The following is a 23,120-nucleotide window of genomic DNA, read 5'->3' as shown; positions in this document are numbered from 1 at the left end:
ATGCTCCCGACCACCTCGACGTCGTCGCTGCACCAGATCGCCGTTGCTGCTCCCCACCCGACGAAGACGTCCCCACAGCCGCCTTACCATGCCCTCGTTGCGAACAGGTAAAGGCCGTGCTCGCTTCCATCGTCGCCGTCGCATTTCCCCCCTTTTTTGAACCATGCCGCCGCTGACCACACCGGCACAGACCCGTCCTCATTCATCCTCGCCGTAACCGTTTTGTCACCGCCTTCGGTCGTGTTGTCGCCGTCTAGCCCGTCGTCGCCGTCTAGCCCGTCATCGCTGTCGTTGTGGCCGCTGCCGCCGCTGTCATCGCCGGTGACGCTTCTCCCCACCACCGGCGCCGCGAGCGAGCGAAGGAGAAAGGAGGTCGGAACCGGGTCAGCTCGCAGGTCCGTCCGACCCGGTTTCAGCAACCGGGTAGGGTTCCGCCCGGGCCGGGTTATGTGCGTGGGCCGGGTAGTCTTTGGGCCGAGTTTCTTTTAATGAAAAAGGGTCAAAGTGGGTTTGGCTTTTAGGTTTTTCTTAAAAGAAAAAAGACAAAAAATTCGAGTCGGGCCCGCAACGCGGGCCCGTCCGCGTTCGGGTCGGCTTTTTAAGTTTTATTTTAAATAATATTTTAAATAAATAAATAAATAAATAAATAATTATTTATTTAAAAAAATCAAAAATAATTTATTTTCGAAAAATATTGAAAAATGTTTTAATTTCCGGAAAATTGAAAAATATTAAAAAATGTTGAAAAATGTTTTATTTTCCGAAAATCAAAAATATCAAAAATATTCCATATTTTCCAAAAAATACCAAAAAATCCAAAAAAATTCCTTTTATGTCCAAAAAATTAGAAAAAAGACTAAAAAATGTTTTTCCTCCCAAAATGCATGGAAAATCCCTCAAAAATCCAAAAAGCCTTAGGGTTTAAACAAGATTAGGTACCAAAAGGGCATTAGTGATTAACTAGTGTAATCAAGTCCCCGATCCTAATTTCTCTGGTTACGCAGAGTGAGTATTTCTCCCGATACCTCACTTGGGTTTCTAATCGACCCACCCCAAATCGATTAGTGGCGACTCCATTTTAAAAAATTGATTTACGGGTTAAAAACTCAGACTATTAAAGTCGTGAATTGGTGGACTTGGGAGAGTTCGGGCTTCACTAATTTTAGCCGAGCCATTAGCCTCCTTAGGTGCTCGTACCCGATCGGGGGCGCCGAAAAAAAGAGGTCGCGACATCGGTATATTTGCAACAAACGGAATGTAAAATTCAAAATCGATACACTCATTAACTACAACGTGTTATCCAATTCAATAATTTAATGGTAAAATTTAACGAAAACTAACAATGTAAGTACATTTATCATAAGTGTACTAGTTTTGGGTTTTTTATGATAAAAAAATTAGTTTTGAGATAATTTTTTTGCAGGTGTATTAGTTTAGAATTTTTCGATATTAACCCATTTTTATATAACCATAATGTACCGTGGTTTGATTTGCCTTCTTTATTGGCCTGTGGCTATAGTTTGTTGCGACTTTAGTAGTTATTCAAGAGCATTGACTTTTGGAACTACTACCTCATTTGTAGTCTCAACCTCTATTACCTCTAAGGTCTTTGAAATCTCCACTTGAAACTCCACCTTACTATTAACACCATGATATGTTTGCTCTATTGATTGCGTTTTAGGACTCATCTGTTGAAGCATTGCGATCTTGTCGAAGATCATATCTCTTCATATTAAAAAGTCAAGTGATCTAGGATTAATGCACCACATCCGATAGCCCTTCACCTCATGTGCATAACCCACAAATATGCACTTATTTTCTCTCAACTCAAGCTTACTATCACCTACATGAGCATATGCAAGGTATTCGAATACTAGTAATCCGAAGTGATTAACAGGTTTTCCCTACCATATTTTCTCAAAAGTTTTCCTCTCTATAATCAACTATGGAGATCAATTAACCAAATAACATGCAATGTTCATTATATTATCATAGAATAAAACACTTTAGTATAATCAATGCCCTCCCATTGTGTATGCCCCTTTGCTCCAAGTTTCACCTTATACCTCACTGCTTTGACATCAAGAATGCCCTTGTTTCATTTGCAGACCCATTTGCTTCCAATAATTTTTTGGCTTTTTGGTACTTTGACCAACCCCCATGTTTGATTTTGATGAAGTGTCCATCTCTTCACTCATAACTCATAGCTTTGCTAGTTGTTCACTAGCTTTGACTTCATGATTTGTGGCCTCATCTACAGTCTCAACCTCCGTTACCTCTAACATCTCTAAAGTCTCCACATCACTACTAACACCATGATTTTTTTTTATTTGCTGGTTATGTCTTAGGATTCATCTGTTGAAGCATTGCAATCTCGTTGAAGATCACCTATCTACTTATTGGATAATCATGTAATCTAGGATTAGTCTACCATATTCAATAGCCTTTCATCCTAAGTGTATAACCTAGAAATATGCAATTTTTCATCATCAGCTCAAGTTTACCATCATTGGCATGAACATACATTAGACATTCGAATACTTGTAATCTAAAGAAATTAACAGCTTCTCCCTTAGCCTAAAATTACTCACCTAGCATGCATCAAGCTCGTTCAAATAAGGTTCTATTCTTCCATTTTGTAATGCCATTCTATCGTGGTGTCCCACCATATGCAGTGTTTCACAATCTCTTTTTTTCTCGCAAAACTCATTAATATCTCTGCCACATAATTCCATACCAATATCGGTTATTGTGCACTTGTTTTGTTTATCTAACTGCTTCTTAATCAATGCCTTAAACTTCTTGAACCAATCAAACACATTGGATTTATGTTTCAGAAAATATATCCACACCTTTCTCGAATAATCATTAATGAATGTCAGCATATCAAGCACCTCCTTTTGAAGGAAACTAAGATAAGCCCTAGACATTTGAATGAATGTATTCAACTAGTTGCTTGGTCGAATGAATAGTTATACCTAATTTTATCTGACATTGCTTCTCAAAGATTTAGTCCTCACGCAAGTCTAGTTTCTTTGTCTTTTGACCCTTCAACGATCCCTTCTCACTCGCCTAACATGCCTCATAATGTGCCTCAATCGAATATGTTATAATTGATTTAAGTGAGGGTTTGACTCACCTATGAAATTGTAGAAGCTTCGGTCATGGTCTCTCTCAAGAGATGTTATAGATTTCTTCCCCTTCATCATTATCATAGAACCTCGAGAGATCTTCAACGTTTCACTTTCAGTGATATAAGTACACCCAAAGTTATCGAGTGTCCCTAGAGAAATTAGGTTCTTATTAAGTTTCGATATATGCCTCACATTTGTTAGTGTGCACACCATACCATCATGCATCTGAATGTGACGCTCCAGGTATGTCAAGTGCTACACACATCATATTTCTTTTTTTCTTATTAATTTATTCGCAAGCAGAATCACAACAATTGAATTAAACAAATCATAATGTTATTTCACATTCTTAATAATGTACATAGGCAACACTTACATCACAATACAACATTACAATACAAAACACTTAAGAAGGGTTTGGTAACTCCTATCTCCACTATTATACCCCCAACTTTCAAAAAGTTGCCTGTACAACATCGATCCTACACTTAAGGATCAAATAACTTCCCCCAATGTTGGCTCCTCCACAATGTAACCAGGGAAGCCATCAAAGTCTCTAAGCGGTCCCAGCGAGTCACCATCCAAGATCATGTATAAGGTTACATACTGATGAGGAATCCACTCAATAAGTCCTATGTCAACCTATACTGTAAAAATCATATTAGGCAACACAACCTCCTCATACCCATACTCTATATGTATCGGGTCTCCAAAAAGAAATGGCGGCGGAAGAGCCTTGCTATATGTTTGAAAAATAAAGGAATGAGTTGAAACCCAACATGTAAAAAATCTCTAAGTCCAAAGTAGGAGTTCACCTTCGCACTTGCTCTGGCATAACAATCACAACATTCAAAGCGACATAATTAATGCATGAGCAGACATCTTACTTTCTTTATAAGTGCCTCACACAAGTGCCTCACATGATTTCTTAATACATCAGTATCATTTGATGCCATATCAACATGCATACATGTATATTCACGAGCTTGCATCATCTTATTTTCTTCACCTCTTGAACACTCCCGGGGTATCTTGATACAATAGGCATCTCAACTCCGAGGCATCCTGTAACATACCTACAGTGTATCCCAATATACTTATACATAATCTTTTCTTTCTTTTTTTTTAACGCGGGGCATCTTAATTCTCGAGGCATTCTGACACATACGGCAATGTCGTCACCTTCATGTGGCCACCCTTCCAACATGGAAGGAGGAGGTGGGGGTTTTGAATCCCCACCTTCTCAGGGGGGGTTGGAGTGGGGATGATTTAGTTTTAATTGTAGGTTTCGACTCTTACGCCCTACAAGGAAGTAAAGCAAAAGTCTGAGAGTGAGAGTTAGAGTAGGAGTAGAGTATGACCAACAATATATATATATATATACAAGCAACATTAATGCACATGAAGATTATTGACATCAATATTCAATGCACAACAACAATTCACTTAACCATGACCAATTGAACATATTCCACACAAACATTTATGCAATAGCATCCTTTTACATAATCATCATCAAATGAACATATTCAACATCAACATTCAATGCACACTTTTCCAAATATAACGAATATACATTTGTTAAAATATTGATGCTAAAAATAAAATAAAATGAAAAGGTATCCATAGAATAGAAAGCATGGACAAAAGAAAACAAATATTTTTTTTATAGATTTTTTCTTGTTATCGGTAACTTTCTCGATTCGATAATTGTTATACTTAGTAATCTACCATAATTGGTAATAGGTGGCTACTATATTTGGTACTTGCCATAATCGGTAAGTGATATTGTCATATTCAATGCTTGCCATAATTCGTAATCGGTACTGCTATATTCAATAACCCACTATATTCAATAAAGTACCACCATATTCAGTAACCTTTTTTTTTAACACTCTTTTCACCAAAACATCACTAATCACCAAAGAATTTACTCATGCTTCTTATTAAAACAAATAAAATCATCAATGCAAAACTCAATATGTCATCATCAAGATTCATGTAAGTGAGGAACCCAACATGCTATCACCAAACTTATTCACCCATGTTCATAAAACTAAAGTAAACACCCATCAAGTAACCAAGTTAAGTACTCATTAGAATAACCTAACTTAGCGCCTAGAGTTTTCGCTTAAATAACTTGCACAAAAGACCAAAGCTTTAACTTCCTTCAATGAAACAGAACAAAATAGATGATCAATAATCCTACTTTCAAAAATGATAAAACTCATTTTATTGAGAGTAGTTGGAAATTTAATAGTTGCCTCGTTCAAATCCAGAAATGAACTTGAGACTTTAATAAAAATGCACGAGATATTGTTCTTTTACTTTTAGAATTGAAAGCAAAAGTTGAAAGGAGAGTGGAGAGTGATTGGTGAAGTGTGAAGTGGGGCCTTCTCTTGGAAATTCTCTGAACTTGAGACTTTAATGAAAATGCACGTGAGATATTTTTCTTTTACTCTTAGAATTGAAAGCAAAAGTTGAAAGGAGAGTGGAGAGTGATTGGTGAAGTGTGAAGTGGGGCCTTCTCTTGGAAATTCTCTAAACTCGAGACTTTAATAAAAATGCACGTGAGATATTTTTCTTTTACTCTTAGAATTGAAAGCAAAAGTTGAAAGGAGAGTGGGGAGTGATTGGTGAAGTGTGAAGTGGGGCCTTCTATTGGAAATTCTCTGAACTCGAGACTTTAATAAAAATGCACATGAGATATTTTTCTTTTACTCTTAGAATTGAAGACAAAAGTTGAAAGGAGAGTGGAGAGTGATTGGTGAAGTGAGAAGTGGGGCCTTCTCTTGGAAATTCTCTCTCTCTCTCTCTCTCTCTCTCTCTCTCTCTCTCTCTCTCTCTCTCTCTCTAATTTGAGCACTTTCCCTTTGGTAGGGTCAGTATTTAAGAGTGAATTGACAAAGTGCTCAATTAACCAAGGCTAAAATTATGAGATCTAAGAGTAGAGAGGTTTATTGCTCCAATTGAAGATATCTAGGAGGTATTCATCTCATTTGACCAAGTAAAGAGGTGAGTCACCCTTGTCTTAATGAAATAGAAGTTATTATATATGAAGTAGGCATGACATCAACAAAGCTAAGTTCAATGTCTCACTTGCCAATGGAAGAAAACTAGAATGTAAGGTCCAAAGTGAGACTTGTCGACGGAAGAATAGCCAAAAGGACAACTTTTCAAAGTAGCCTTTGGTTGAAATACTAAGGAATTAAGGAAATCGGTACATATACGAAATCCAGTATCTGTTGTAAATGTTGATAAATCCGAAAATATTTTGAACTTGTCAAAACTTTTAGCAAAACTTTCAAAACATAAGTTAATAATTGACTTTTGAACTCGTCAAAACTTTTGGTGAAACTTTCTAAACATAAGCAAATAATTAACTTAGTAAATTTCTAACCCATTGCGTAGGCGTAACAGTCATATTATTCAACGACATAAAATTCCCAGCGCGTGACATCAATCGCAACCAAATTCCTACATATTAATAGAGGAATTTTCTAGATGTTACAATCCGAATGTGAACTATCCATATCCCCACAACCTATTATTTTTCATCAAATTATTTTTCATCAAAATTCTGCCTTTATTTGTGATACTCAAAAGCTTAGTCCAATGGGTTATAAGTGAACTAAAAATATAAATTGTTTCACACCATACCAATTATCCTATGTGAGACTTTTCTATCATAACTCATATTTGTATCTCAACAATCATCCCCTCACGTGCGTGCTTAGTGTTAAGTCTACTCCTCTTTAATTCAAAAATCATTATACACTAACCTATCTCAACTTGAATCTCCATCAATGCCCACTTCCTCCTTGGTCACTTTTTCCCAACCGAAACATGAAGTTTGCCATTGAGACCGCATTTCTACATCATAATGGCCACCATCCGAAAATTGTGTTAGTCATGAGATTCCTTCCTTGAGATATTTATCAAATGCCAGAACATATTATGAGTGAAGCATTAATAAACTCTAGTACCAATTGTTGGGAGGACGTAGCAGAAGCCCGATACCTTTACATAAAGGATCGCCAAGAGAGAGCTCAAGTCCAAGCCCATGAACATATCAATTGGATCCACTTTCACTCAAAAGATTAAGTTAATGAATGAGCTGTGAGTCAACTAAAATATATTAACTGCTTCACACCACATCAATTATCCAATGTAGGACTTTTCTGACACAATTTACAAGTGTATGTTAAGGAAGTTGTCAATAGCTTGTGCATTCTCAAGTCTACTTCTTTTTTGATATTGCTAGTTCCTGGATTTCTCCAAATAGGTCTTTTTGCGAGATGATGACGATGTAATTTTATTTGTGGTATTGTTATAATACATGATCATTAGTTAAAGTAAAGAAAGAGTTACGAGGGTTGGTTTTGGCAATCACTTTAATAAATGCCTTTAGGCCTATAAAGGACCTTAGAAAAAAGTCAAGCCATTTCGCAAATTTTTTTTTTTTTTTGTGGAAAGTTTTAGGGAAATGTATTATGCTTCCAAAGTTCCCCAAAATCTCTTAGCCCGAGATAGGGTCGGACTAATTTTGAGTTTTAGCATTTCCAAAATGTTAATACATTTTTTCTTACAACTTTGACCTCACCAAACTTTTGTAATTCTAGAAAGGTCCTTACCTTACAAAATATTGCCAATAAAGGGCTCAGACAGCCCATGAGCCAAATTTGGCCATATCTAGCACTGGTAACCCTTACCCTAGGTGGGGAGGGCCGCCGATGCTAGATCTGGCTTGTTGGTTTGAATTCTTTTATTTTTTATTTTTAAAAAAAGGCAAGAGTCCTTTGTATATTGTGCATTTTCCTAACACCATTTAAATCAAAGTTGTTTTACAATGCGCTTTAAAACCACACTTTGTCAATACTATTTAAATTTTAAAAAACCCTATTAAACTAAAGTTCTTTATAATTTTTCAAAGACTCTTCCAAAAAGCTCAACCAAATGCTGCTGAAGTGGTGTATAGCAAATGTGGCTCTATATTAAAAGAATTGATAGAGTACAAGAGTCTCACGAGTATCGACGATCCAAAAAATTGGACCGATGATTGCATGATCTAAGTGAGTCTCCACGGCATCCAAATCATGCAATTTGTAAACGATGGGACTAATGATTGCTGCACTCGGGAAGACTCGAGCTCCAAATGGAGCGTGCTAGTTTCATGACCACTAATAAGAATCCAAGTGTCAGTGATCAACTGCACCACATGTGTTGTGAAAATTGGCGCGATGCAGAAGAGGATTGATGGTGCAATTAAGTTAAACGTCAGCAAACGTAATTAAAAGAGAAATCGGCAAAAGAATAAATGACACAAGAAATTTACGTGATGCTAAGCTTCATGGAAAGAGCCAACCGCAAATCAATTGATAAAGTTGCTCACATATTCGAGCATTTCTCAATTTTAGAGTTACATCCAAGCTCATAGAATCTAGCCTCACACAATCATCCAATAAAACAAATCACAAAAAAATTATTTTATCAGCATAAAGCACTCACGTTTTCACAAAGGAAACAAGAGATTTGGCATGCCTCATGGAACTGGAATAAACTTAGAGAACCGAAGATCCCAATTCCAAAGGGAAGAGTTCTAGAACTGCAGAATAAAAAAAAAAAAAAAACATAATGTTAACCACAACGGGCAATTTACTCACAGAATAGGGTCACTGAAAGAATCACAATATGGTAAAATAGGGTTATTGAGAGAGCCCACTTGAGCAAAACAGATAGCTTTAGCACTTAACATCAACTTCAAAGAAGGCCAAATTTTTACTGAACGTTGTATAAATGGTCATTCATTAAACTTTAAAATATAGTTTATCGGGAAAATCGTAACCCTACAACTTAGCGAAGAGGAAATGGGATTAGGATTAACATTTAAATAAAAATAGCTGAAGGAATACTCTGTTATAGAAAATAATACTTGTACCGGCCAAGAAGAGAAAATTTGAGGACACTTACTTGACTTTATTGCTTGCTTTGTTCGTTGTTCAAGAAAAGTACAAATCTATTTTTTCCATGGTTTACCGTGCGAGAATGGACTTAAAAGGTGCCCGATGTAGTAAGTGGACGTGCCCTATTTACTTTTATATATTCAGCCACTTCAATCATGATGCCCCAGCGTGCGACTCAAGAAATTCGGCCGCGCATGCGATCGTCATTTGAGGTCGCACAAAGAGGGACCGGTCGACCCTCGAACTTTCTGTCGCTAGTTATACATCCAATCGAGTTGTACTATTTATAAATATTATAAATTTGAGTATAATTTAAGTAGGGAAAGCACTCGTTTGCATGGCCAATATCAAGTCTTCATTTCTTTAAGTGAACTAATTATTGTTGACTCTCCCCGTACAGTGACTATCGGCACTTGCGCCGAATTTCGTTTATTTTTTCAGAGAACCCACCTTGATTTAATTACAAGACTCGATATTTTGTGCATTATTTTATGACATATCAGTTTTCTTATAACCTTAAAGTGCTTGTATTCCGTGTGCATGGAAAGCGAATGTCATATTAAGAATTTATTTATTGCATGAAAAATAAATAATATAAAAAATATATATTTTAAAATGGTTGGTTATATTGTTCAGATAATTAGCAAAAGAAAAATAGTTATTATCAACAATAATTTAAGTCTAAATATTTTCATTGACAATGAAAATATCTTTTCTTTATATATTTTTGTAAGTGATACAAATAGTCATTGTTTTAATAAATTAAAATTTCAGAAGGGGTTTTTTTGTGAAATAAATAGATTCTTTATTTAATGTTCTAACCCAAATTCGAATACAAACTGAAGGATGACAAATGAGCACGACATGAGAATGAAAATACTAAATATATTCTTTTCTTTTCACCCTAGCAAGGCGATGACTCAAACTGAGCGTTTGATTATCATCATCATCAACTTTATCTGAAATCTTAAAATTAGCCGAAACTACCGGGGGATTAGACCGTACATCACCAGTAGTAACATAAATCTTTGTAAGATTCTGTTTGTCTGGCGAACTTTATCGATTTGCAGGCCCGGAGTCAAATGAGGAGTGAAACGCAAGTGTCGACAGCATGAGCACACTCCAAGTCAACTCCCTTTTCTGAACTCCCCCCCAAAAGAAAAAAGAAGAAGGAAAGTCAACTCCCTTCCTGTTATGTAGCTGGCCCAAACGAAGTCGTCACGACTCACAAAGCACTGAGCTTTCGTGGCTATTTAATTTGATTGGCGAAAAGATATACAGGTCAACGATAATATCCAAATAAACATGCACCGCTAAATTTAAAGGGGAGGAGTAATGATTGCACGATCTAGGTGACGAGGCAAAACCATTTAGACCATGCAAATTTTATTGAGTTAATATTATGAAAAGTTTTAAATTGATATAAATGCAGAGAATTTACTTTAAATTAATTTTTTGTAATGAAAAATCCATAAATTAATATATTTGTGATAAATTTACTTCACATGAATTTCCGTTAAATTTTTTTTTTTTTTTTTTTTTTTTTATGACCCGGAACCCCGTGCATGCACAAAACGGCGAGAGAAACCCGGGTGACGCTAGCGGAGGACCCACCACCCCGACGTCACACTTAAGATCCCGTGCAGCCAGCGGAATTCGAACTCTTCTCCTCCTCACAAAGGATCATGGGAGCCTTATCCAACTAGGCCACCACAGACGGTGGTTCCGTTAAATTTTATTAATATCATAAAAAACCACAAATCAATACACCTATGATACATGGAGAATGAAAGTTTAAATTGATACACCAATCAATTGCCACATGTCATCTATTTTAATAATTTAACGGTAAAATTTAATAAAAATTAAAAGATGTTAAATTTATGACACTTGTACCCCTTTGGAATTTCTTATAGTGAAAAAAATTGTTTAGGGTATATTTATCGTATAGGTAAAAATTTAAGGTTTTTCATGATATTAACTCAATTTTATTTTGTAAATGACGTGAACAATGATTACACTAATTGGATGGACTGGTCACTTCAATTTATTCATCTACATTAGACTTTTTTACCGCAATGACAATGAATGATGGTGTTATTTACTTTTCCAAGAAAATTTTAAAACTCCTCTTTATTAAATCGCAATCCTCAATTTTGTAAATATGTTATTTGCGTCTTCTCGCAAAAAACTCCAAATTATAAGGATCAAAACATCCAACCATCCCTCTTCCCCCAAACCAATGGTCGCACATTGTCTCTCTCTCCGGTTCACTCTTGACTGCACCCTCAACCACCTCCATCCTTGACTAGTGCCGCCGCTGATCCCCCATTACAGCCACCGCAACCCTCGATCAACGCCACTGATGCTCCTAGGTAGGCCCCTGCATCTCCATCTTCCCTTTCGCTTCGTCTCTTGATCTCCCTCCTTATCAGCCATGACTGACACCTCCAAGGTCTAATCAAGCTTGCTAGATCAAATTTCAGTCGTTACTAACTTCGGGTTGAGAGCTAGAAAAATTGAGAAATGAGGAGAGAGAGACAGGTATTGTGACTCAAAGAACGATGGGGATAGAGGAAGTAATGAGCTCAATCAAGTGTGAATAATAGTGACAAGGTAGCAGATTGTAAGTAGGTAGTGATTTCCATTCAAATGTAAAATGGCATACCAGAAATCCAACGGCATCACTAGACAAAAACTTGACAAGATCAGATTTTGGTACAGACTAAAAGTTGAGACCAAAAAAAAAAAGTTAAGGTTTGGATTGGAACTCAATTTAAAGTTGACAAGTACCGACGAGACGTTTCCACCTATAGTGCGTACGATTAGATCTCCTAAATGAATAAGTTACACCTATTGAAAATATTGAAAATTGAAGAGCGCAACATGGTGGGCTGTTTCCACAGATGGTTCTTTCTCGCGACAAAACGTTGCCCCATTTAAGATAGTCATTACTTTATGAACTGAAAACTATTTCAGTCTAGAGAAACAAATGCAAATTGCACAATTTTTGCAGGGGATGATGATTCGGTTTGGAAATTAAAAGCTTTCTGGCTTAACATTTGGTAGAAAATAGAAAGAAGTCCATATGCTACCAATATACTTCAATATTAACAACTTTATTGAAAATAAACCGGACGAGCACATGTGTGACAATAGAATGAAAAAGGGTGTTAATTAAGGTTGCGCCATAGATAGAGTAGTGACATAATTTTCTTTGCACAGCTAATATTAATTACCTCATCATTGTCCAACCTTTAGGCACATAACTTTTTTGTATAATGTTTTTTTTTTCTAAATCATAGGTGACTTTTATGTTATTTTACTAATTTTCATTCTTATCATTGTATAATGTCCATTTATTTGTGAAATACCTGTCATTAATATACTTTGAATGCGGAATAACTTTTTTATTGATAGTTTAGTATCATTTATTTGTGGAGTTTATTTTGAGAATTTCTTCAAGACTAACTAAATTCCATTGTAATATTGAAACTTCTTCAAAATCTGATTTCATAAATTTAGTATAATCCTTTATTCAAAGTTATTCTCACTAACTATAAAGAGACATTAATTATCACCATGAATTAAAAGTAATAGGATTTATTTTTACATTTTACATGATTTTTGACGGTTAATATTCAGATATGATATTGGAATATTATTGTTAGAGTTATCTTTAGTTATGCACTCAATCATAGGGGTCATCAATAATTGTGCATTCGGTCATATTTATTTATGAAACAAGGGGAATTTTAATATATTAAAATCTACTATTATTCAAGAAACATAAGGTTTGATTTATTTGGTTAAATTTATTTTAATTAATTTTCTTATATTTATATTATTTGCAAATACCACCGTGTAAGTTTTTTTTTTAATGATCCACTAATATTATATAATCATCAAATACGTGCTATCATATCGTGTAGTTTTTCAATGATCAACAAACATATTGTTATATCATGGATCAATATATTAACCAACTCTTCCAAAATATCTAAATTGCAAAATGCTAGAAGTTATCTATGATTATGCATTTAATCGTAAGGGTCATCATTGATTATATTCTTAGTCATAATTATTCATTTAATACCCATTAAAGATATACTGTAAAAGTTATGTAATGGCGGTTCCTCTATTTATTTGACCATACTTATTTGATTGATTTTATAATATTCATTAAATTCCCAGAGATGAGCTATAATATTGTAGTGTTGAACTTAACAACTGATCATCAATGTCATTTGTTTGTCAGATTTCTTTTAACGATCCTTTAACATCATATATCTATATAATCTGCACTGTCATGTAATAGCGCCTGTTTGAAGTAACTGTTTTCTTCAATAAGTGGTTTGTGTTGATGGTTAACTTGTTTTTAATTTGGCAATGTTCGTTTGTATGTAAATTATATGTGTTATTATCTTATTAAAGTCATATTTACATCGTTCATTTGTCAAATATGGACTACCGTGCTATGTGATTTTTCATTGATATATTAATATTATTTACTGAAAGTTCAAGAAGTTGCTCCATCAACTTAAAGTTCAACCTTATTTCCAGGAAAAAAAAAAATCAAACTTATCTTTAGTGATACGGATCATCATCTAATGTAACTTAGATCCAAGTCTTTGTTCTCATCAATTTGAAAAATTATTATAATTTTAACGCTACAGTATTTTTAGTATTAAAACTTTTAGATGGAGAATGTGCACAACCGTGAAATCTAGCTTTTTAAACCTTTAATTTTTCTTTTTATAACTTAGATGCAATAATTTGTTCCATCAACTTAAAATTTTAGTTTATTGATATTTCAAAATAAAATCTTTATATACACAGATAATATATGCATAACTTGGCCCAAGCTAATACCAAAATTTATAGCCCAACGATCTCCGCGCTGAAGCACTTCTCCTAAATGTCTCAAAATAACTCTTAGCAAATGACACAAAATACACATTAATCTATAAATAATATATAAATCTATCGAGAATTATTGCAAAATCGCAATGGCATATTTGTGAATTTTCATCCATATTTTTTTTTTCAACTCGAAATGTGTGTGTCTGTATATAATATATATATATATATATATATATATATATATATTAGCTCTAGTCCTAGTCATAATCTATAAACATCAAATTCCCAATTAAATACTGCATGCCTATATCTGACGTTTATGGGGTCATCCGTCAAATAATTTTTTTTTGTATTAGAAATACCGTGTTTATTTATTATGTCAGCTATTCAGTAAATAATCTTGACAATGAAATTTAACATAATGAGTTTATTCAAATCCACGTGTTTTTGAAAAGAACGTCCACGGGACCAACAGATTTCAAACATTACACTTCTCTGATTGCTCTATCACTTGTCAGAATAGTCATAATATCCTATAAGGGAATAAAAAAGAGTATTTTAAGATGAACGACCTCTTAATATAGATGTGCAGTGCACTGAAACAAGAAGAAGAACGAAGTTCTTAGTGGTAATGAGGGTCGTGCGGCTTACTCTTGATCAACGCCATAGACTCACATTAGTCGAACCATGAAAAGGGAACAAAATTCATCTGAGAAAGCATGTTAAAGAAGTATAAGGGATATAAATGCTGAATTTAAGTGTGAATATCATTTTATTTGCAATTAGTCATCCGACCGTGTAATGGGAAAAAAATTTAAGTATATATTGTAAAATGCACTATAAGCAAATTTCATGTACTTGAAACTATTTCGGTGCTATGAAGGAAAATAACTGCATTATGTCAATATAAAGAAAATATACTACCCTTATTTTATGCCAAGGAAAAGGGGAAAAAACTCCAAATAATGTTGATGAAAGTTGATTTTAGTATTTTATGGGGACATTAAGATGGGAACGAAATCCTTGCAAAACTAAAAATATATACACTTTTGAAATGAACATAATTGTTCTTCTAATTTTTGTAACTCTCATAAAATGATATTCTTTTTATATTGGCTTGATGGCATTTCACTTTATCTCTATCATTGCAATATGACAAGACTGTCATGTGACAAGACCTGTGATGCAATTTTGCCACGTGGCCCATATTCAATCAATCGGCTTTTAGTTTGTCATTTCCAAACTTCTATCTATTATTGAGCTTAAATTGTGCAAAATGATAAAAAGAAAGTATACATCCATATATTATCTCTTATTGAGTTCAAACTATACATAATAATCATAAATTAAATAAATTATCTTATAATATACTCTTACTAGATATGATTAATTTTAAATAAAATTTCCTACCACTAAATATATCCATCGATGATATAATTAACTAAATTGATTAATTATTGATACAGTGAAATCTCTTTATCCAAGAAAAGAAAAAATAAATTAAAAATTTTAATCTAATAAGTGGCTCCACAAAAACTAGCCGAAAGTGGAACAAAGTAAAAACAACACTCGTGAAATTTTTAAGTTTTGTTCAAATGATTTGATTCGGTGGATTAAAAATAATAGAGTGAATACAGAAATGCATTTATCAAATATTTCAATAAAATGGATAAGGAAAAGCTCATACTTTATGTTTCGAAACACAGCTTTTGTCTTTTTAACGTCTACTTAAATACATGAGTATAACCTAGAAACAATAGATAAAGAAAATACCTTCATATATATATTTTTAAACAACCCCGCTAGGATAACGGCACCCTCACTTCCAATTAGTGACCGTGCAACTGGGACCACAAATTACTCTGCTTATAATGGTGATATTATTCGAGAATAGAAAACTTCATGGGAAATTAACCAACTTTATTGACAGGTCAATATTGCTCCAAAATAATACATAGTACTTAATAATTTGAAAAAAAAAAAAAAAAAGGAAAGGAATACATAGGTGATAGACATGCTCACATTCCTTTGAATTGGTAAATTTGACTAATGACAATTGAGTTTTGACAGATTTCATGTTCAAGCAATTGAATTTCAATGTTTTAATTACCAAGTGCTTTTTTCCTTACATAAGTGACGCACTGTGATTTTGACCAGTATTTGACGAACTTCTTTAGTATATTACTGATGCAATGGTTTGAGAATGGTTTTAGAAAATGTATTATGAAAGGATATATAGATAATGAGCTCGTTTATGAAATGAGTTTGGAAATGATTTGAGAAATACTTTACGAAAAGTATTTTTGGCGAATGAGCTATGTTGTGAAAAGGTTATTTATTTTGATTTGTGAAATCAATTTGTGATATATAATATGGATTGGTTTGTGAATTATTGGAGTTGATGGATTAATGTTCATGACCGCTAGGAACCCAATGAAGAGTTGCAAGTATGCACATCATACTAAGGCTAAGTGTTACACAGGGATGCGAGCCTATTTAGATCTACCTCTAGGGCCTTATAGTCAAGGATTAAGTGCTACATGGCAATGCGAGTCTCATGGTGTAAGTCTCTTGGGAGCTACCTCCAGCACCTCAAACTATTGATAATGTGAGTCGCGCGAGAGCCATCTTTAGAGTCTTGTATTAGTGATATACGTAATCAAGGTCTAAGTGCTATACACTATCATTTTGACCAGTATTTGACATACTTCTTTAGTAAAATACTGATGCAATGGCCACATAACAAGGACATCAACTCAAAAGAACTAGCCACATATCAATCGCATTGATATTCATAAAATAATAATAATAATAATAATAATAACAATTATATTCGACTAAAGTGAACATATTGAAAAATAAAATGAACATGTAGTGAATCTAAACGATTCATCAAAATTTGGTGATACGGGAATGGTAACTTCTAACATGGATTGACGAGTCTAGGAATATTGATATTGATAAAATCAAGAATAATAAAAAAAAATGAATTCAAAATAGATTATTCTTGACCGTGTCAAATATAAGTAAAAGATTTTGTACTCACATTTGAATTCTACACATGAAAATGTATTACCAATCTTCTAATCATTACGTCCAATAATCAGTTGATTCTAGTAGATGGTATGCACGTTTCCGTTCTTTTGATCTTTCTAATTACATTGATAATCTCGTTTAGTGCTAAAGCAGACGGTAAAGGAGCTTCCATAAGTAGAGGCCAAATGGGAATTCCTCTCTCACATGACCCAATTTCTTTATTTGCGCGGGAAATAAAGCTCCGCTGGATCCAAGAAATCCTTCATAGAAAGAAGCAAAAGGCGAAAAGCTGTCAAAGCGGATCTCTAATATCCCACCGTGGGATCGAATCCTATATAAAAGGCGGCGGAGTAGCCTCATAGGTCTCCACAGTTCAATCAACGCACTGCGGAAAAATTCATATCATAGTGAGCCGAGAGAGAGAGAGAGAGAGAGGGGGCTCAGGTATTAAATTTCCATTATAAATACGTAAAGCGAGCTTGCATTGGGGATGAACACGGTGCAGTTCTTTCTTTACTTTGCTTTTGGGGTGTTTCAATGGCAAACTCTAGTAAGATGACGATCCAACTCAACAGAAAGCTTTTCTTCCGTTTTTCTTCTCCTCCATTGTATCCAAGCCTCAGAAACAAGAGAGCATCGCAATTCCAACTGCAATTTCCTCCCATCTCTTTGCCCTCTTTCTTTCCCCTCCACTTCTCTTCTCTCAAACATAGCCTAACAACCACGCCACAACTCTTCTTTCCCCCCTCCTCCATCCCTCGGTGGATTCATGATGCATTCATCTGTTATAGACAGGTTGACACGCGCAACTTCGTGAACCATCTCCACAATGCTCTTGAGCGAAACAAGATAAGGGCGTTCCTTGACCAAAGTCTGGAAAGAGGACTAGAGATTGCACCAGCAATCAATGAAGTAATAGAGCAGTCGAGGAGCGCCATTGTGGTCATCTCTCAGACCTTTGCCTCCTCGCCGTGGTGCCTGGACGAACTGGATAAGATCCTTGATTGCAAGGAAAAGAAAGGCCAGCTGGTGTTCCTCATTTTCATGGATGTCGACCCCAGAGAAATGCGTGAGCAGTCCGGATCTTTCACGTGGATCGGCCAAAGCGAGAAGGGTTTTGGGCAGGAGAATGCCGACAAGGTCCGGAGGTGGAGAGACGCTCTCCGAAAAGCCGGCAACCTCACTGGTTGGTCTCTTGGAAACAGGTAAGGGAACTTTCTTATTTTATCCATTAAACAACAGAACTTGCTCTTAAGGCCCAATCTTTTCGTCTATGGGTGGTGGGAAAATTGGAATGTTTGGAATCCTTTTACTAGGAATCGGACTTTCCTAAAACAACAATCCCATTCTATTGTTTGGCTCGTCAAAGACATTTAACATTGATGCTGCAGCATATTTTCAGATACATTTTCGATATTTACAGCTTGCAGGAAAACAAAGAAAAACGACATTTTGGAAAAACTTTGATTGTTGAAGTTACACTCTTTGACACCATCTGTCATTTTCTATAAACAACCTTTTTTCTTGCATTTATTAGGTTTTACCCCAGAAGCATATGTTTCAGCATATGCTGATTTCCTCCATATATAGCAAATTTTAGATGTGTTCAGCTAAATAAAACGATAGATAACCTTCTGTTGAGAGTTCAAGGAAGATAAAAAAGAATTGATGGTTATCCCGTTTCTTCCAGTTGTAACCCTCATCCCATATTTTATATTTCATAACTAAACAAACAAGCAAATGAGTTTATTCTCCTCACTTCATCCCTCAAGCATGAAGAAATCTCTAGAGAACAATGATTATTGCCGTTGCCAATCTCCTTCATGCATCATTTCCCTCACTTACTCCGAGTCCCATTGTTGAAATCATACAAGTGAGTGAATTCCGAAGCACGTGAGCTTCTTTTTCTATAGGAGGTTCTCAGGAGTTCAGACATCCTCCACAGTCCAATCTTCTTTTTGTTAAAGACAACGAAAGTTGGCAAGTCCAGACATCCTCCACAGCCAATACAGGGTAAACCCTAACTTTAATGCAGCCCTTCCCTTCACCACCAAAACTCTCCACTATGGAATGACCTATCTGTCAAAAGCAAAAAAAAAAAACATAAAAAAAGAAGTTGTCAGTCTTTGTATTGTTTGGAATATGGTACCTTGCTAGGGTTTAAAAGAAAGTTGAGCCTCTAGTTTGTTTTTCTTCTATCTATGATTGCCCGCTGTTAAAGCTCTCTCTCTCAACTTTCAATATGATTTCCTTTTTTCGGCGAGCTTAGGGAATTTTTTCATATACTTATAACTATCCCTCTTCTTCTAATTTCTTGCTTAATGGATTAGCCAAAAGCTTTTCTCTTGTTTGTTTCAGAAATGTATCATTTCCAATCAACTGAAGAGTAGCGGAAACATGAGAGGGAGATGTGCCACTATTATGAGAGCACATGTCAAACTCTCACGTGCCACTAATTTCTATTATATCAGATAGTAAATTAGATTAGATAGATGATTTCTAAGTTCTAGAATATAGCCTTTTTTTTAATCCTTTTTTCATCTTTTACGAGGACGAATAACGGAGTCACACCTTTTATTTGTTGGAATTTACAGACTTGAAGCGGAATTCATCCAATATGTCGTGGAGAAAATCTCGAGAAGACTAAGTTGCTCATACACGAGCCTATTTGCTTTCCATTCAGTTGCGTTAGATTCTCAGGTACAAGCGTTGTTCTCCTTACTCCGATTAGAGGTTGAGGAGGTCCGAATCCTGGGAATTTCCGGCACAAGGGGGATAGGTAGGACTACAATAGTGAGAGCTCTGTACCAACAAATTGCAGATCAATTTGATAGGAGTTACTTTCTTGCGAATGTGAAGGATATAATGAGCGAAGATGGACTCATCAAATTGCAGGAGACCCTTTTGCTAACATTCTCAGCGATGGAGTTTCAGAGTTCAGCAATGATATTCATGTAGTAACAAATTTCATGAGGAGTAAGCTTCACAACATGAGGGTTTTGTTGGTGTTTGATGATGTTGAAGGATTGTTGGATCCATTGTGCCGCCTCATCAAGGCAATAAACTTAGGCTTGGGAAGTAGAGTTATTTTGATCCCCCAACAGGAAGAAACCTTAAGCGGTTTAAGGGGGGAAATCTTTAAGGTAAGATCATTGAATGATGATCAAGCTCTCGAGCTTTTCAGTTGGAATGCATTCTGCGAAAGATATCCCAAAAGTGATTATAAAATGCTCTCAAATTGTTTCACTAGTTTTTCTAAAGGGCTTCCTTTGGTACTCACCTTGATGGGTTCTTTCTTGAATGGCAAAAGCATCAAGGAATGGCAAAGAGCTTTTGATCAATTGAAAGAAATCCCTCAGGGAAAGGTTCATGAAATACCGAGGATTGTTATCAATGGCTTAGAGGCCAACGAGAGGATGATTTTTCTTGACATTGCGTGTTTTCTCAATGGATATGACAAAGAAGAGATCATCAAATCCCTAAACCAATGCGGGGTCCTTGCGAATAGTGGGATTGAGATTCTGGCTCAAAAGTCACTTGTATACATTGATGAAAATAACAAAATATGGATGCATGATTTGATTCAAGAAATGGGTAGACGGATCGTGATTCAAGAGTGCCCTAATAACCCTAGTAAGCGAAGTAGAATATGGCATCATGAGGATGCTCTACAAGTGGTTAGGCAAAACTCGGTAAGTTTAAGCATGCACTAAAGAAAAGCTAATTTGAACACATATATATACATCTTCTTTTTTTTCTTTTTTTTTTTTTTTTTTTTTTTTCGTGAACTCTGCATCTACACGTGGTTTAAAAAACTTTAGATTGCATAATTAGGAGAGACACAAAGACAATTTTTATTATTGCTACTTAGGATTTAAGCATTATATTAGGGTTTCAGACACTTATTTCATACTCTGTTACTCTTATCTTTAAACGGACAGTGTTCATGGTCAAATTGACGGTTACATGACCTATTATAAACCCTCATATTTGCCCTTTCATCATAAGATGTATATATCTTCATTTAGGAACTGCCTGTGTTATAATGGTTTTTAGACCAGCATGGTTTTAAAACAAATTCAAACATTATCCTTAGAGTTAGAGTTGTTTTTTTTTTTTCCTGAACAAGCTAGATAACTGTTTATTTTCAAGTGCTTGCAACATGTATAAATATCTCTGTTGTGCTCTAACAGGGAACAAAGGCTATTGAAGGCATTAAATTAGACAAGATAGATGTACAAGACTTGATCTTGCATGCAAACTCATTCAAAAAGATGAAGAAGCTTAGGCTATTTATGATGGCCGATCACGTCCTTGACTGTGGACCGGCCGGACATCTATCAGAAAAGTTGCAGGCACATTTCGCACGGAACGGTGGTATTATGCTTGCGTTTTGGGAGGTGCTGGTGAAGAGAATTTCCAAGTTCTGGTCTCGTGGAGCTTGAAGATCAAGATCAACGGATGCTAGGGGTGGCATGTACATAAACTCCTAAGAAAATAAAGACCTAGAAACAAAAGGGGTTGACCTTCGTGTAGATAAGACTTCCCCTCACCCCCATAATTCTATCCACGTGGGTTCAATAGACTTCAGTTTACTTTGACTTTTGCCCATTAGACCAAATTAGATTTCTGGTCAAAAAGCTTTACGCGTTTACTCTCTCCCTCTGTCGCCCTCTCTCTCTCTCACTTTCTTTTGCAAAAGACACCAAAGCGCGACGTAGATTTAAGATTGCCTACTAAACACCCAGCATGCACAATGAATTGATGGGATCATAAAGAGGAAATTGAAAAAAAAGAAGAAAAAATCAATTCACTCACTGGTTGTCCACGTAGTCAATATTCAATTAACATTACTCTTAGGCTTTTTTCGATGATCATGCCTATTAAAATTTGACTTGATTTTGTGTTTGAGGGACTTGATTAAATATTCTAGGTAAGTAAGGAATCTGTAAGAAAAATGGAGACCACAGGGACTTGGCCGCACGAGTAGATCCCCCATCTCTGCCAATCCTTGGGAGAAGAAACGATTCCACAATCCCATTAGACCAATTTAGATGTCTACTCAAAATGCTTTGCACAGTTATTTTATAAAGGCTACGTCTCTCTCTCTCTCTCTCTCTCTCTCTTTCTCTCATTTTCTTTTGCAAAAGACACCAAAGCGTGAGGTAGATTGAATATTGCCTATTAAACGCCGACCGTGGATGTGAATTGATGGGAGCATAAACAGCAAATTGAAAAAAATTCAATTCACTCACCATCCACGGTCCCTTAGTGGGTGTTGACATAGTCAATATTCAATTAACATTACTATTAGGCTTCTTTCGACAGTCACTTTGTAAGAAAAGTGGAGACTACAAGGACTCACCAGTGTAAGAAAAGTGAAGACTACAGGGACTTGGCCGCAAAAGTAGATCTCTGTCTCTCTCAATCCTCGTGAGAGCAAACGATTCCACAATCCGACGAATCAAGACGATAATTATAATGACAAAATATAATAGCTGTAAACGATTCTATTACATGTCCGATTCTCCCTCAAACTGATTGGACGTGCCCTTGACTAATTCCAGAAATGTCCAGCCTTTTCCCTCGTTGGAATCCAAATAATTGCATTAACACTTGATTGAGGGATTAAGAATAACAAAGAAAAAGACTCGGACCTTTTTTTTTGGTCAGAAAAGACTCGGACTTTAAGTTCCGATTATTTTACAGAAAATGAATAATTTAAAAATATTTTCCTCAAAATAATTTCTTATATTATTTTATAATAATTGGTTAGTTAAATGGGTTCATTATCGACAACAATTTACGTCTAAATATTTTTTTTGGTAAGTACGTCTAAATATTTTTTAGTATAGTAAAATAATTTTCATTTATTCAGAAATTACCATTTTAAAAAAGATATTTTTTAAATTATTTATTTTGGCCTAAATAAAGGAAACATTCATCCATTCTATTTCAGCAGTCTTTGATGCTATTTTAGGAGTCTTTTCTAGTGCAGAGTATTCGAATTGACATTAGATAATTAATTAGTCTAATGATTACAGATCTATTGCTTTTGGTTGACTTTCAAATCTCCAAAACAGGTTGTCTAAAGTACAAGTTACTTTCTTTAGTTCGTCAGAGT

At 35.3% G+C, this 23,120-nt stretch overlaps 1 protein-coding gene across 1 annotated transcript; it reads left to right on the top strand.

Moving 5' to 3' along the window:
• LOC120295993 (disease resistance protein RUN1-like) lies at positions 1-21,441 on the top strand. Its single transcript, XM_039317638.1, has 5 exons — positions 1-107; positions 17,788-18,201; positions 19,591-19,775; positions 19,892-20,688; positions 21,190-21,441. Exons 1-5 carry the CDS (start codon positions 1-3, stop codon positions 21,439-21,441), a joined length of 1,755 nt encoding a protein of 584 aa, XP_039173572.1.
• Positions 21,442-23,120: the final 1,679 nt, after the last annotated feature.

Source organism: Eucalyptus grandis, chromosome 7 (genome assembly GCF_016545825.1).
Source record: "Eucalyptus grandis isolate ANBG69807.140 chromosome 7, ASM1654582v1, whole genome shotgun sequence".
Lineage (NCBI taxonomy): Eukaryota > Viridiplantae > Streptophyta > Magnoliopsida > Myrtales > Myrtaceae > Eucalyptus > Eucalyptus grandis.
Note: the sequence above shows the minus strand (reverse complement) of the source record. Positions and strands in the feature narration are given on the sequence as shown.